Consider the following 15,338-nt stretch of genomic DNA (forward strand, 5'->3'; position numbering starts at 1 on the left):
TACTACCCGGTGCTCTTCAGCTACAAAGGAAATGTTTGTGCCAATTCAGCAGTTAGCTTCATTTTAGCTCTTTTATTTACTATCTTACTATACTGCAAATGTATTTATTTCAAGAACATCTTCTCACAGTTGCATAACATCAAGGACGCATCAAATTCCATGTCTACACAGTTTCTGTTTCTATGTGTGCAAAAGACAACCTGGGATGAAGTATTTTTTTACTTAAAATGTGCTTTTAGCTGTGTGACTGCATAACTTGCTGCTTTATTATTGCTCTTCCCAATCAAGGTAAACATTCAATAGACTGCAGTGAGATAAGGTGGGGCAGATCCTTCTTGAAAGGAAGAGAAGGGTTGGTTACTTACCTGCGCTTCACTTTTAAAACACTGCTGGTCCTACAGGTTCGTACTTTTGCTGTAGGTCACTTCTAGAATAGAGCTGTGTCAGTTCTTCTAGGGATCAGAAAACAAATCAGCTTTTTTTCCTCTCGGAGGTTTCTACATGGCACGTAAGAGATTGCTGAGGTCACTATAGAGAGAGAGCTTCAGTTTTGTTTCTGCAGCTGCCATCTACAGGAAGAAATCCAATAAAATCAAACCCCAAAGGCCTGGTATTTATCTAAACTTTAGTTTTATGTGTCACTGTAATTCAGGTCTGCAAATGGCACTTATGGCTAAAGTGACAAAGTTTCAGTGTTTTAACAGTCCTTAGCATTCATATGGCTTAACCGAAAATGCTGGTAGATATTCTCTGATCCAGTGTTACAAAGGAAGTTTTTGACTACAAAGCAATTGTAGCAATTTGTATGTAGCAAAGTGCAATTTCAATACATGGAATCTGGAAATACAGTTGCAAAGAGGTGTGGCAGTCGATGTCAATGCTTTTTCTGAAAGCCTCGTTTCATCTGGGGGTGGCTGCAAGTTAACTTAACTTCTTTGACAATACTTCCTTCACTGTAGTCCTACTATAATTCAGATTTTAGTGTCTTCTGATGGCCGAGAAGGGATTTCCATACAAAAGCCACAAGTATTGTCCCTGAAAAGACAGAATGCAAAACCAACATTTATTTGAATGTATTTTGAGGATGATGTAGTTCTTCACAGTTGTTAATAATAAGCATTAAGTTGAATAATAAGCATTTTAAGTTGAAGTATCTGAGCATCCAGCATAAAATAAGGGTTGCTGCAGAATGGAATTCTCAGCTGAAAGGGCTAAAAGACGGTCAACAGTTTCTGCAAACACAAACTTTGTTTGCAAAGAAAGCTTCTATCGGTCACACCAGTGACCCTTAGGAGCTAACAGTGCAGTGTTTGTGGGATCATGAACCAAAGATGGAACAAGTTGGCCAAGTGAAGTCCAAGCATGCACGACCCCTTTCTAGATCAGTAAGGATACACAAATATCCCAGTCTCAGCGGATAGGTTAAGGCGGAGTCTATGGGCACTACATGTGGACACAGGTTGATTGGCTTCTTTTTTAAAGTCACAAAGTAGGGTTTATTCTGAAGCTGAAAGCTGGTAGAAGTGAGATTCTAAGTTCTTCATAAGAAAGGCACCTGAATACAAAAGAACAGAATGATTCCTTTCTATCTCTCTTGACAAAATCTGTATGTTCTGATTCAGATTTCAACTCAGACATGTTCTAGATTTGAATAGAGGGAGTTAGCAATATCCCACTTATCCAAATCAGGTAGTTTGTCTTACTTGCAGACAGAACAAACAGTTGTGCCCTTGATAATCTGTGCTGTGTCTTAGTTCCAGCGAAGTCATATTTCAGTTGAGCTTTGACCTTCCCGATTCTGTTCCAAAGTGCCTGTGCAAAGCTTGTGTATGCTTCTTTTGCTGCCTATCCCTGTTTCTATGCCTTATCTGCTCTCCTTTGCTCAGAGGGAGGTGTCTTATCAACAAGGAAAGGCTTTCTATCAGAACATTCAGGCTGTGTGATGGATTGTTCCTGCACATCTGAATGGTACTAAGCTCTCGGCAAGCTTTTTTGGGGGAAAAAAAAAAGCTTTTCATCCCTTTGTGGCAGCTTCCCAGGGAATTCTACCTAACAATTACTTAAGTAAGCACAATTTGGTTCTGAAGTCCAAACCACTTCACTATTTACCTATCCAGCCATCTGAACCCTGAACTCTTGTAAGGACTTCAAGCCCACACAGCCACATTCACCACCGCTTCTTCCCAATTTGCGAGCAAAATCACTCACTGACCCATGTGGTTTTGAATTAAGACTTCAAATGAGTTTTCTAGGCACCTCCCGGATTGCACTCACTCAAATGCTTGAGTTCTGCTCTCTCAGGTGATGCCTCCATAGCTGAAAACTCCTGGGGACACAGGAATCAGGGAAAAGACTTCTGCTACTTGTTTGCTGAAAGCCTCATTTGCTACCTATACTTGTCCATATGGTCTACAACAGTCCTTCACCAAAACATCCCACTACTTCCCCTCTGACCTAAATACAGCAGCTTGCAGACAGGCTCATCCCTGGTCTTGCACTGGAGTTCTTTCCCCATGGTCAAGGATCTTGATAGCATAGGGCACAGCTCCCTGTTTCCCTTCCCTGCCCATGAATCACAGAATCACAGTGGGGTAGCGTGCACAGATGGAGCACATTTCTTTGTGTTCCAGAAATGTTTAGATGTTGTTGTACTAAGGGACGTGGTTTAGTGGGGAAATAGTGGTGGCAGGGGGACAGCTGGACAGTATGATCGTGGAGGTGATTCATTTCTCTTACAGCATTAGAAATTCAGCAGGGTAGAGAGCCCTGTTTCATTGCTCTCATGTCCAGTACCTTGTCACCAGCTCTTCCTGCCATCTCCCTAGTACTGAAAGATGAGCATTAACTCAGTCACAATCATCTCTAATGGTGCAATCATGCCTGGTCAACCGGCATGAATTCCATTGGCAGTGAAACAGCAACTGTCTTTGTTCCACTAGTACTTTTACATTCACGGTACCTATTCAAGTTGTAAATATTTTGAATACCTGTATGCGAATATCGATATTCACTACAATCATTAGCTGCTTTAATGCTACTGAAGAATCACCTTTGTGATTTGTCCCCAGGATTCACATCCTTACAGCTACTTGGTCTGGACTTCTTTCCCCTGATAAACTAGAGTCAGTATCTGACATTATCTGTATGTGTTCTCTATATGTCGCTGACAATAAGCTGCTGCTCATGAATCTTCCGCTAAGAACCAGGTGATGTTCATCAGCTTTGCCTAGGACATTTCATTAGCTGTATTAACTGCAACAGCTGTTGTCAAGCTTACTCTGTTGTGCAGCTATCCTGTTTGAATGTGTAATTTTAACAACAAACCTGCATTTTAGTTAAGACTTAATTAAAATATTCTTCCTCAGTTTTTGAAAGTCACCACAAAATAACTTTTTTTCCCATCTTTGTGCATGTTATTTGTTACAACTGAAGCCTTTTGTGATGTTTTCAGTCCACATTGTACTACTCACCCTGTTTTTAGTACCACAGTGGCCCCTTGTAATAGGATTAACAGTCACAAAAGCACCTGGGATTAGCTGAGTGTCTCTTTATATATTCCCTAAGCAGAAAGCTCAAGATTTGGAGGGAGAAACTGTAAACAATCAACAGCACGAGACACTCATCCGCACCAGATGAATCAGAATGTAAGTAAGCAAAGCTCCAGTTACTCATGGCTATTCCTTATTATTAAACTAAGAACAGATGGTTTCTAACAGTGACTGGGAGAGAACCATAAAATGGGAAATGTAAAGCTTTGACATGATGGAGATGAAAAAGATTTGACGCTTGATGATAATAACTGAGGTAGCATATTGCCCCAGTATGATTTATCTTTAATTTAATCGCCCTCATGTTCTTGTATACAAAGTAAGACAGAAACTGAATACTAAACCATTTGTCTCTCTTGAGCTTATCAGGCTAAGAATTACTTCCAGGTTGCCTCTTCTCTTTTTTAATACTCTTTTCAACCACATCCTAAGTAACACTTTCTTAAATACGTGAAGTTTTAAGAACTTACCTAAGCATGGTGCTACCCAGTATACTAGTGCATAAGTAAGAAAGCTGTCATAGAAACAGTGTGGATGTAATGAAAAAGCCAACGCTGGGTTAAATATTGCTCCTGTAAGATTTCCACCTGAAACAAAACAGGAATAACATGAAGTCAAACAATCTTATTATCTATTCTAAATGAAATACTGAAACACGTGTGCACAGTACTACAAGAAATGCAATAAAATACATTAGCAGAAACCATTTGAACTGATGAACTCTTCCATAGATTTTTACTGTATATGTTTAAGTGATGCAGGAAGCGAAGCATCTCTGCTCCTACTGGCCACACTATTTCTTATACAGGCCAGGATGGCATTGGTCCTCTTGGCCACCTGGGCACACTGTTGGCTCACATTCATCCGAGCATCGACCAACACCCCAAGGTCCCTTTACTCTTCACAGTCATCCAGCTACTCTGTCCCAAACCTATAGTGCTTCATGGGGTTATTGCGGCCAAAGTGCAGGACCCAGCTCTTGGCCTTGTTGAACACCATCCCATTCTCCTCAGCCCAGCAATCCAGCTTATCTAGATCCCTCTGGAGGGCCTCTATATCCTCAGGCAGATCAACACTACCTTCCCAACTTGGTGTCATCTGCAAACTTAGTGAGGGTACACTCAATCCCCTCATCTAAGTCATCAAAAATACTATAGAATCTTATGTTATTTGTTGGATTAAGTTGCATGATATGCTTAAGTAACTAAGATGTGTACTCAGTGATGTACAAACACTTATTTCCACTGAGTTAAAACTCAGTCCCTTGTGGAAAAAAAAGGACATGCTCATGTTTTGGAGCCCTTCACGTGTATTAGTTTAGATGGGTATAAACAAGAGAAATATGGCTGTACTTTAATACTTCATCCAAACCAAAGCTGACATAGAGCCAGAGATATTCCTTCTTACAGTCCCTTTTTAGACAGCAGTCATCCACACAGCTTTTAGACTCACAGTAGAAGATAAATCATGCATGGAAATGTGATACAATACAACCAGATGCATTTTGTAACATTTCTGATTCATGCCTGACTGCTGTGTACACGTCCTCAGGGCACAATCAGTGTAAAAAGAACCATGAACACGGAGATTTTGGACTAAGTTTAACACACCTTTCATAGTTCCCAGCTAAATCACTCCATCTTTCCAACTGGAGTCTTAGAGAATCATCATTCATACAATATTCTAAACTAAGTGATGTTTTTTGCAGGGAAAATGGTGTTGGGGAGCAGGTTGTCTAAATCAGTGCTGGCTGCCCAGCCCTTTGGTGATGGGTGAGCAAGAAAGAGCTGCTCCTCTTGAAGAAGCCCTCACTTCTTTATGCACAGTTAATGGAGAGGCACAGATTTCCTAAGAATAATCCCATCCAGGTAAGTTAAGTATCTGTCCTTCAAAGTATGGGTACCAGAAGCTGGCCTGCTGCAGGCCTTATCTACAAGGGGTTCATTCATTCAAAGCACTGCTCCTCCAACTGGGGAAAGGAAATCTTTCCTTAGCAGAGCTGGGATGAACGTATCATCCCATGGTGGCAACAGTTGTCAACGCAAAGCATGAAGCCCCATATTTGGCACAGAAATATATAGAAATGGTATTCTGATTCTAACCTGGGAAAGGGAAAAAGCAGCACCAGTGAGCTGTAATGAAGCGTGGTCCACTTAGCACATCACGTAGGAGAGAGGAGAGGTGGACAGATGGTGGCTGGGGCCACGCAGAGAGGCAAACTGAGTGTGGATGTCTCCGAGGTGCTATTGCTGCTGTTACTGCTTGGTGTGCCATCAGTGCAGGAGAGTGGGGTGAATCTATGTGTATGTCTGTATGTATATATGAGCAGAGGGAAGGGGGCAGGAAGAATGGCCTGAGAACCTGTAAGGAGCCAGGCCCAGAACACTGGGCATAAAGTCTTTGAATGAGCTAAGAGAAAGCTGTGCGGCACGTATTGTTTTACAAGTATATTTGCTCAGCGGCAAAGGAATGTTAAGAATCAAGAATCCAGCTTTCTATGCCTGGAGAAGAGGTAGCACAATCCTTGGCTGCACTTTCACCTTCCATTTCAGGGACGTTCTTAGTATGCTAACACACAGCTACACTTTGCTTCTACGTTGAAAAAGTAATTTTAGGAAGTAGTTCAAGTTGCTAATTAATGAAATTCTCCACGGGGTTTTAATTTTTCAGATATTAGCTAATTTCAGCTCAGCATAATGAGTAAGGCTTCTTTCCCCCCCTTTCTGGTAGGGGGCAATCAGCTCATGGCAGGGGGTGGAACTGGTTGGGCTTTAATGCTTTAATATCTCTTCCAACCCAATGATTCTGTGATTCTATGACTTCCTCTGTGGAGGCTGTAGCCAAAGTGAGCATGAGGAACTCCATAACCACCTCTGTCTCATCTCCCCATGCCCCAAAGTACAGCATCTCCTTCCCAGAATCTCCCTGTAAAACAAGTGACCAGTGACACAACTCTGACATCTCACTGGGGAGAACACAAAGACTGACTGACTCCACAGCTGTTCCTTCCCCTGACCCACAGTGCAAGGGTTAACCCCAGCGCTGGGAGAAGCTAAAGTAAGGACAGGGACACAGAGGGCACCGCAGGGACATGAGATCTGTAGGTGCTATGATACCACAGGCATGTGGTTTCACAAGTACTTTGAACTGTGCACACACTGTACAAATAACCATGCCTGCTCCCAACACCTTCTAACAGTTAACCACTGCACTGTTATGAATTATGCAGTATTTTAATGCAGAACCTCTATTCTGCAGGCCTGCAGGCTCAGCATCTTTCCCTTCTGCTGACTGGTGCTGTCCTGCAGTGCCTCTTCAAAATCTGAGTAGTGCTGTATACATGGAACCCTCAGACTGTATAATGTCAGGTTATGAAACAAACCTTCACTGAGATATTTTAGCAAAGGGTTAAGAGCTTCACAGAGCACTACCTGCTTGTGGATTAGATGTTTTGCATGCACGACTCGTTTCATTCTTAACACATGCCATAGGACTTAAACTTTGTATATAAACTCCAGATGAACTTAGAATTTGTAGGGCCATTTCATAGAATCACAGAACCGTTTGAGTTGGAAGGGATCAGTAAAGGCCATCTAGTCCAGCTCCCCTGCAATGATCAAGAGGGACGTGTACAGCTCAGAACCCCATCCAGCCTGACCTTGAATGTCTCCAAGAATGGGGCAGACATCACCTCTCTGGGTAATCTATGCCATCACTTCACAACTCTTATCACAACAAAACCTCTTCCTCAAATCCAATCTAAATCTACCCTCTTCTAGTTTGAAACCATTTCTCCTTGTCTTATCACCACAAACCCTGCCAGTATGTCCCCTTCTTTCTTAGTCCCCCTTCATATACTGACAGGCTGCTCTCAGGTCACCTCACAGCCTTCTCTTCTCCAGCCTGCACAGCCTCAGCTCTCAGCCTCATAGGAGAGGTGTTCCATCCCTTGGATCACTTTGTGGCCCTTCCCTGGACGCACTCCAACAGCTCCATGTCTCTCCTGTATTGAGGACTCCACATCTAGATGCAGTACTCCAGGTGAGGTCTCACAGTGCAGAGTAGAGGGGTAGTATCACCCCCTCACCCAGTGGCCACACTGCTTTGGATGCAGCCCAGGACACAGTGCTGGCTCATGTCTAGTTGCCATCCACCAGCACCCCTACCTAAGTCTGTTTCTATGATGCTTCTCTTTTCTAATTGAAGAAAACGAATGTTGTGTCTTGATTTCATGCTTTAATAGGGAAGTTGGACTAGATGATCTTCAACCCCTTCGATCCTGCGATACTTAAATTTCCTTTAAAGCACCTGATTGCAATAACAGCGAAAAAAAAAAAAGACTAACCTGCAAACACCAGCATGGTGATGAGGAGAGCAACCGCGTGGACTCTGTAGCTGGGCTTAATGTTTTCCACTTGCAGGATGGTCAGCTGGAAAACGACAGAGAACAGCAGCTCTATGCAGAACGCCTGCACCTCCGTCGTCTGCATGGGGTTGCCACAACCCTGAGCCAGCGCTCCCGAATGGGATTCTGCCATCTCCAACCTCCAGATAAAGTGCATAAAGACCCTGGCCAATACCGCAGCAGCAAACTGAGCACCGATCTTCATTCCCCCTGCCCTGAGCGAGGTCTGTTTGCCCCACAGGGGTTGCAGGGTGCCGCAGGGGTTACATGTGCTGCCAGGCAATGTTAGTCCATGCAAGACGGTGAAGCCATAGGTGAGGGTGAGGGCGGTGTGCGGCCTGGGCTCCGTGTTGCCCAGCAGGCTGAGCTCGTTGGTGCAGGCGCACACCTGGAAAGTGCTCAGCAGCTCCAGGAGGAACGAGCAAAGCTGTGGGTGGGTGTGCAAGCGGCGGCGAGCCAAACTCCGGCACAGGCCCACGGCCATCACTACAGCCGCCATCAGCCCCAGCGACGTCCAGATGCCACCAGCAGCCATGGCCACAGTCCTGCTAACTGAGTGACTCGAAAGAGGACTTTGCTCTGCTCCAGCCTGTAGGGAAAAAAAGAAAGAGGGAGGTAAAATAGCAACACTTGGCCTTACGAGGTAGAAGACGGGCTTCTTTCCCCACCTGCTTCCAGCTGTTCTCTGCCCTCAGCTCGGCTCAGCCTGACAGGGGAGCGGGCACGGAGCTCCCGTCCCCACAGCGGCGGGGGAAGGAGGACCTCTCTCCCCTCAGTTTAAGGGGGAAGGGGGGTGCCCTCTCTGAGGCGAGGACCCGCTCAGAGAAAGCCACCAGCACAAGAAGAGACAAGCCGATTCCTTATGTAGCCGATTCCTTATGCAGCCGGTCTGGAAGCGTAAATAAATCACTGAATAACCCAACGCCCGCCTCAGCGCTCCACACCGCCCGCCCTCCTCTCAGCTGGGCGGCCGCGGCCCCCGGCGGTGCTGCGCATGCGCGAACTCAGCTCCGCTGCTTGCCACAGAATCACAGAATGACCCGGGTTGGAAGGGACCTCAAGGATCATGTAATTCCAACCCCCCTGCCTAGCAGGGCCACCAAACATACACATTTACTACATCAGGTTGCCCAGGAGACCACATAGATCCCCATAGAGACCCCATAGATCCCCGTAGAGACCCCACTGACCCCATAGAGACCCCACTGACCCCATAGAGACCCCATTGACCCCATAGATCCCCATAGAGACCCCATAGACCCCATAGATCCCCATAGAGACCCCATAGATCAGGTTGCCCATGGCCCCGTCCAACCTGGTCTTGAACACCTCCAAGGACGGGGCTTCCACAACCTCCCTGGGCAGCCTGTTCCAGGGCCTAACCACTCTCCTAGTGAAGAATTTCCCCCTAACATCCAACCTAAATCTTCCCTCTTTTAACTTAAAACCATTTCTCCGTGTCCTGCTATTGTCAGCCCTTTCCAAGAGTTTACTCCCCTCCTGGGAGTAAGTTCCCTTCAGGTATTGAAAGGCTGCAATGAGGTCACCCCGCAACCTTCTCTTCTCCAGGCTGAACAAACCCAACTCCCTCAGCCTGTCCTCATAGGGGAGGTGCTCCAGCCCCCTGATCATCTTCCTGTCCCTCCTCTGGACCCTTTCCAAAATCTCCATGTCTTATTTTGTACTGAGGGCTCCACACCTGGACACGGTACGACAGATGGGGCCTCACAAGAGCAGAGTAGAGAGGGACAATCACCTCCCTATCCCTGCTGACCACCCCTCTCCTGACGGAGCCCAGGGTCCCATTTGCTTTTCCAGAAGTTGAGATTTCCTCCTTTAGGATGTGTTTTTGTGTCATAGAATCATAGAAACATAGTATCCCAGGTTGGAAAGGATCCATAGGGATCATCAAGGCCAGCTCCTGCTCTATGCAGCGCGTGTTGGCTGGGCTCCTGTGCATGCCTCATTTACTTTGTTGTTTCATCCTCAAATTTAGTCCTTACATCCTTAATAGAGAAGAAAATAATCACAGAAGTTTCTTGACTGGACTCTTGCACCTAGCAGAATTATTCTTAAGGTTTTAGTGTGATCTCTTGTGGGCCAAAGGGAATCACAACACCCAAATGTCAGATGCTGTTTGCTTTTAATTACAAGGACTTTTCAGCAATGTGGAAAGAATAGAAGTGCTTTAAATGGACCACAAGCTCACAGATGACCCCAAGCTGTGTGGTGAAGTCGACATGTCTGGGGGATGAGATGCTGTGCAAGGAGACCCAGACAGACTGAGCAAGTGAGGAGAACTTCATGAGGTTCAACAAAGCCAAGTACAAGGTCTGCATCTAGTATCAGTACAAGCTGGGGGATGTAAGGATGGAGCACAGCCCTGCTGGAAATGACTTGGGAGTGTTGGTGGATGGTAGCTGGATATGAACCAGCACTGTGCCCTCACAGCCCAGAAAGCCAACTGTATGCTGGGCTGCATCCAAAGCAGTGTGGCCAGTAGGGCGAGGGAGATGATCCTGCCACTCTGCTCTGTACTGGGAGGCCTCACCTGGAGCACTGCATCCAGATGTAGAGTCCTCAATACAGGAGTGACATGGAGCTGTTGGAGTGTATCCAGAGAAGGGCCACAGAAATGATCCAAGGGATGGAACATCTCTCCTATGAGGACAGGCTGAGAGCTGAGGTTGTGAAGGCTGAAGGAGGCTGTGAGGTGACCTGAGAGCAGCCTTTCAGTATATGAAGGGGGGGCTGTAAGAAATAAGGTAGATTCTTTAACAGAATCTATTGTGACAGGACAAGGGGGCATGGTTTCAAACTAAAAGAGGGGAGATTTAGATTGAATGTAAGGGAAAGGGTTTTTACTATAAAATTGATAGGGCACTGGAACTGTTTGTCCAGAGAGGAGCACCTGGTCTAACTGGAGGTGTCACTGTTCATTGCAGGGGAGTTGGAGCAGATGACCTTTGAGGGTTCCTTCTGAATCTGAATCCTTCTGAATCCGAATCCTTCTGAAGATGATTCTTTGACCTGCAAGAAGAGGCAAGTGTGGAGTATTTTCATGATTCTTACCACAAGGTGGCACCAAAGATGGACTCTCAGCGCACCTCACAGGCATCACTGTTGACCAAGATCTGCACAGTGTATTTCTTTCTGGTAAGCAATACATAGATAAATTGCTTCAAAGCAGCAAAAGCAAACGCTTAATTTTAGTTGAAGGTCAGTCTACCATAAAGGTCAAAGCTGCAAAATGTAGTATCGTTTGTCATGTCGATTATCACATGACAAACTCTTGTTTATGTAATGTAAGACTGTTGAGACATCTCATCTTATAGATTTGGATAAAAGAGTATTTAGAGGGCTCACCTTCCAAGGTGATCATTTGGCTATGAGAAATGGGTATGTTTTAAACCATAGGGGTAAAAATCTCCGCAACATTTGAGCAGTGATAATGTAAAGAAGGGAAAGGAATAAGTGGTTAATGTTTGGCTTTTATTACTTGTATGAGATTAGACGTCAACAAACATGAAGCAAGGCAGGAGACATAGCAACAGCAATAAGTCTTTGATAAGCACTTCTGTGAAAAGCAATTGCTTTTTGCAGTAATGGCTTTCTCTGCTCTGCAATGGTAGTAGAGGGGAAAAAAATCAGTGATATCCAAGATTTTGGAAGAAATTAAGCAATGCTATATTAGAATAGAGGATCAGTATAATAAAGTGATTGTTTTGGAGGTGGCAGATGCAGCTTTGGGAGACAAGGACTCGTTTCTAAATGGTGGTTATTGAAGGAATTAATTCTCAAGGCTTAAAAAAATGATTGTGCTACAAATACTGAGCAGTATCAACATCTGAAAATCATGTATTTTGACAGCCTGTATCAAAACATCCCCCTGCAGCTTTGAAATGCCTCTTTCCTTATGCTTCAGACACACTTCTGTGGGAAGTTCTGTGCAGGATTCGTGACTCTTGGTCTTCTGTAGCTTTGTGTGCAACATCAGTAATTGTTGTCTTTATTCTAGCTTCTGTTTCCTATGGATGTCACTGCTGCAAAGAGCTGTGTTATCTGTTGTCACTTCCCTGCAGCCCCTCACTTCTGTACTCTATGGTGCTGCACCCCCCAGTCATTACAGATCCTCGTGTATCTACAGCCTGCTCTCAAACAAGCCTTGGAGTACTCCACCCTCCTGGAACAGTGAGTTTAGTTTGGCCACCAGATGGTGGTGTCATTCCAAACAACGTTATTTTGGTGTCCTATGGCGATTTTCTTTTGCGTTCTTGAAACTGATAGGTGAGAATCTGGACCTTCTAGGTACCAGGTGCAAGCCCTTCAGTTTATAATCTGTAAGAATGCATGTTCACACCTGGAATATCTTTTAAAGATCATTTTATAACTTCTCTTTTAATTTCTGTAAACTGAATGAGTTGAACTCATTGGTTTCTTCTTCTCTGTAGCACTGCTGGCTCCATATCTCATTCCAGATCTTCCTCATTCCTTCTCCTCTCCTCTCCTCTCCTCTCCTCTCCTCTCCTCTCCTCTCCTCTCCTCTCCTCTCCTCTCCTCTCCTCTCCTCTCCTCTCCTCTCCTCTCCTCTCCTCTCCTCTCCTCTCCTCTCCTCTCCTCTCCTCTCCTCTCCTCTCCTCTCCTGCTTGTGTTTTCCTTGTTCATATCCCTATTTCTCTGCCCAACTCCCCTCATTTTCTGCTTTTTCTGTAGCTGTAATGCAATTAACTGTTCTTAGCTCTGTGTATGGTCAGCTCCCTTCCTTCCTAAAACTCCCTGATCTGCTTCCTTTTCCTATGGGAGGCTGAGTCATTCAGGGCACAGACATGGCAGAAATTCTTGGATGGGTTTTGCAGGGCAAAATCACTAGAATGCAGGAAATTGTTGACAGACACTGAGAAAGTGTCTCCCAGACACTTTAATGCCAATAAACAACTGCAGAGGAGTTGAATGCGTGTTTCAGCTAAGTAGACAGTGGGGAATTTGTGTGCCCTGCGTTCTCTGTTCTGCAAACCTTGTTGTTTAGGCAGCAGCACCTGATGGGTTGTTATCCCCATCTGTTCCCCTCTGCTACCAGAGGTTCCTGCCTCCTACCAAAGGGTCAGAAGGTTTATTTGCTCCTCAGTCCTTTCTGGCCACTCTGCTCAATAAATGAGAGCTACCAGCGGCTTTTGTTTTCTGATCGTGCTGTTTGCTTTGAAGAGAAACACTTTGCCCTTGAAAGTATAAAACACGTGATGTTATTTGAAAGATTAGGTGAGAAAGGAAGAGTATCCCTGATCTTGTCTTCATAATCTCTGATGCAGCAAGAAAAATACAAACAGGTTGTCCAAGGAGGCTTTGGATGCCCCATCCCTGGAAGTATTCAAGGCCAGGCTGGATGTGGCTCTAGGCAGCCTGGTCTGGTGGTTGGCGACCCTGCACATAGCAGGGAGGTTGAAACTGGATGATCATCGTGGTCCTTTTCAACCCAGGCCATTGTATGATTCTAATTCAATGTGGTTGTATCTTTCAGGTTTCATTTAAGAACAGAAGGATCTAACATCCCTGGGTTTGAAGACAAGCTGGGAAGCCAGAAGGCTGGAAAATAAACAGGCAAAAAGCTGAAGGCACATTTTGCAAAGGCTGTTTTTTTAAAGCCCATTTATGCTTTCTTTTCTTTCTTCCTTTTGTTCTCTTCTTTCTTTGGAGTCCCACTTGTAAGTGTGGATGTTTGGGTGAAATATCTGCTAACAAAGGCTAGGAAGGATTTTGGGACCTCTTGGAAGGTCGTTTTATTTCTGGAATGCAATGAGACCAACACCTGTTCTAGCTGAAGTCTGCATTCTTAAAAGGTACAGTACGTGTCCTTGTTATATTTGGGATGTCTGTCACATCAGTGCTTTTGCTTCTATAGGAACTTCTGTTAAACGAATCTACATTTCTTGGACTTACTGCTGACCATTTCTCAAGAGGCAATGTGTTATTTTGCCAGATTTTCTTCATTTGAAATAAGAGGGAACAAATCCTTTGCTATGGGACCACAATGATCATCTTGTTTCAACCCTTTGCTATGTGCAGGGTCACCAGCCACCAGCCTGGGCTGCACAAAGCCACATCCAGCCTGGCCTTGAATGCCTGCAGGGATGGGGCATCCACAGCCTCCTTGGACAACCTGTTCCAGTGTGTCAGTACTCATACTCAGTCATACTCAGTGACGTAAGATAACGTGGAAACACATTTCTAAGAACTGCAAATGCTGAAGAACCAGTAGAAGGCCCGGAGGCAAAATGATTAAATTTCGAGTGTGTTTGGAAAAAAAATCTCTCAGACAACATTTGGGCTGAATTCTCTGCCGCTGTTTATCGTGCACAGTGCCACAGAGCAACCAAAATAGCCATCACTGTGTTGTATTTTTATCTGTGGGTGTTTCTGGGAATAAATACGTAGAAGTGAAATGCAGCATTCTGCTGAACTGGGATAGAAACAATATTGACTTCCAGTTGCTAGGAGTGATGATTACCTTTCTCTGACTCTGTAAAGTGTGCGGGAACAAAACCAACAAATAAATTGCCATTGGTATTTAGAGAGGCTTAAATTAGTATTTTTGTACAAATATATTTAAATATACATTTGTTGTGTTTTTTGTTTTGTTTTGGTTTTGTTCTGTTTGGTTTGGTTGTTTGTTTTTTTTTTTGTTTTCTGAGCTTAATTAAAACTTGGAGCCCAGCTGTCCTTTAGCAGAGCTCTTAAGTCCTGTGAGAACTTTTCAGACTGATTCATACCCATGTTTGGGTTTTTTCTTTGTGGGTCAGGGCTGTGAGCAGCAGGGCTTGTATTAGCATTCCCTTGTGCTCTTGGTACCAAAGTAATGTTTTCGTTTAGCCAAAGCAGTTCTTCAGTTAAGGTTTAATTACAGGTAAACTGTTTATATTAGTAGAACTTATCTCACTGATGTAAGCCTATACCTGCCAAGTGCCGGTCTGAACCTGCTATCAGACATCACGGCCACTTGACAAGTATGAAAGAATGTATCCAAAACAGTGTGATAGCAAGCGTGGCAGCAAAAGCTTTGTGGGAAAGAAGTGAACTCGTTTGTTCTCCTTCTCCCGATTGTTAATGACTCATGTGTTGCTTATACCTTCCCAAAAACAATAGCAATAGATCAAAAAGCAACTGGGAACTCTGTTTTCTTTATGAACAGATGAGGACTTTAAGAGAAAATGAGGAGACAACACATCTTAGGATTTGAATCAGACAACTGCAACAGCAAGTTTGACCAAGGGTGAGTGAAGACACACGTGTAAAGGGAATGATCACAACTTTTAGTTGGCTCTGATGTTGTCTTTAGCTGATGCCAAAGGAAAGATTTGGAAAAAGGAACATGACTTATTTGATGCCTGGTT

At 44.5% G+C, this 15,338-nt stretch overlaps 1 protein-coding gene across 1 annotated transcript; it reads right to left on the reverse strand.

The window, feature by feature from the left end:
• Nucleotides 1-613: 613 nt before the first annotated feature.
• AQP11 (aquaporin 11) lies at nt 614-8,934 on the reverse strand. Its single transcript, XM_015852506.3, has 4 exons — nt 8,622-8,934; nt 7,894-8,542; nt 4,019-4,135; nt 614-1,035 (listed from the first exon to the last, which is right to left on the reverse strand). Exons 2-4 carry the CDS (start codon nt 8,486-8,488, stop codon nt 965-967), a joined length of 783 nt encoding a protein of 260 aa, XP_015707992.1. The 5' UTR covers nt 8,489-8,542; nt 8,622-8,934; the 3' UTR covers nt 614-964.
• Between the last annotated feature and the right edge of the window lie 6,404 nt (nt 8,935-15,338).

This window comes from Coturnix japonica, chromosome 1, assembly GCF_054131305.1.
Source record: "Coturnix japonica strain WE chromosome 1, WE-NBRP24, whole genome shotgun sequence".
In the NCBI taxonomy this organism is placed as follows: domain Eukaryota; kingdom Metazoa; phylum Chordata; class Aves; order Galliformes; family Phasianidae; genus Coturnix; species Coturnix japonica.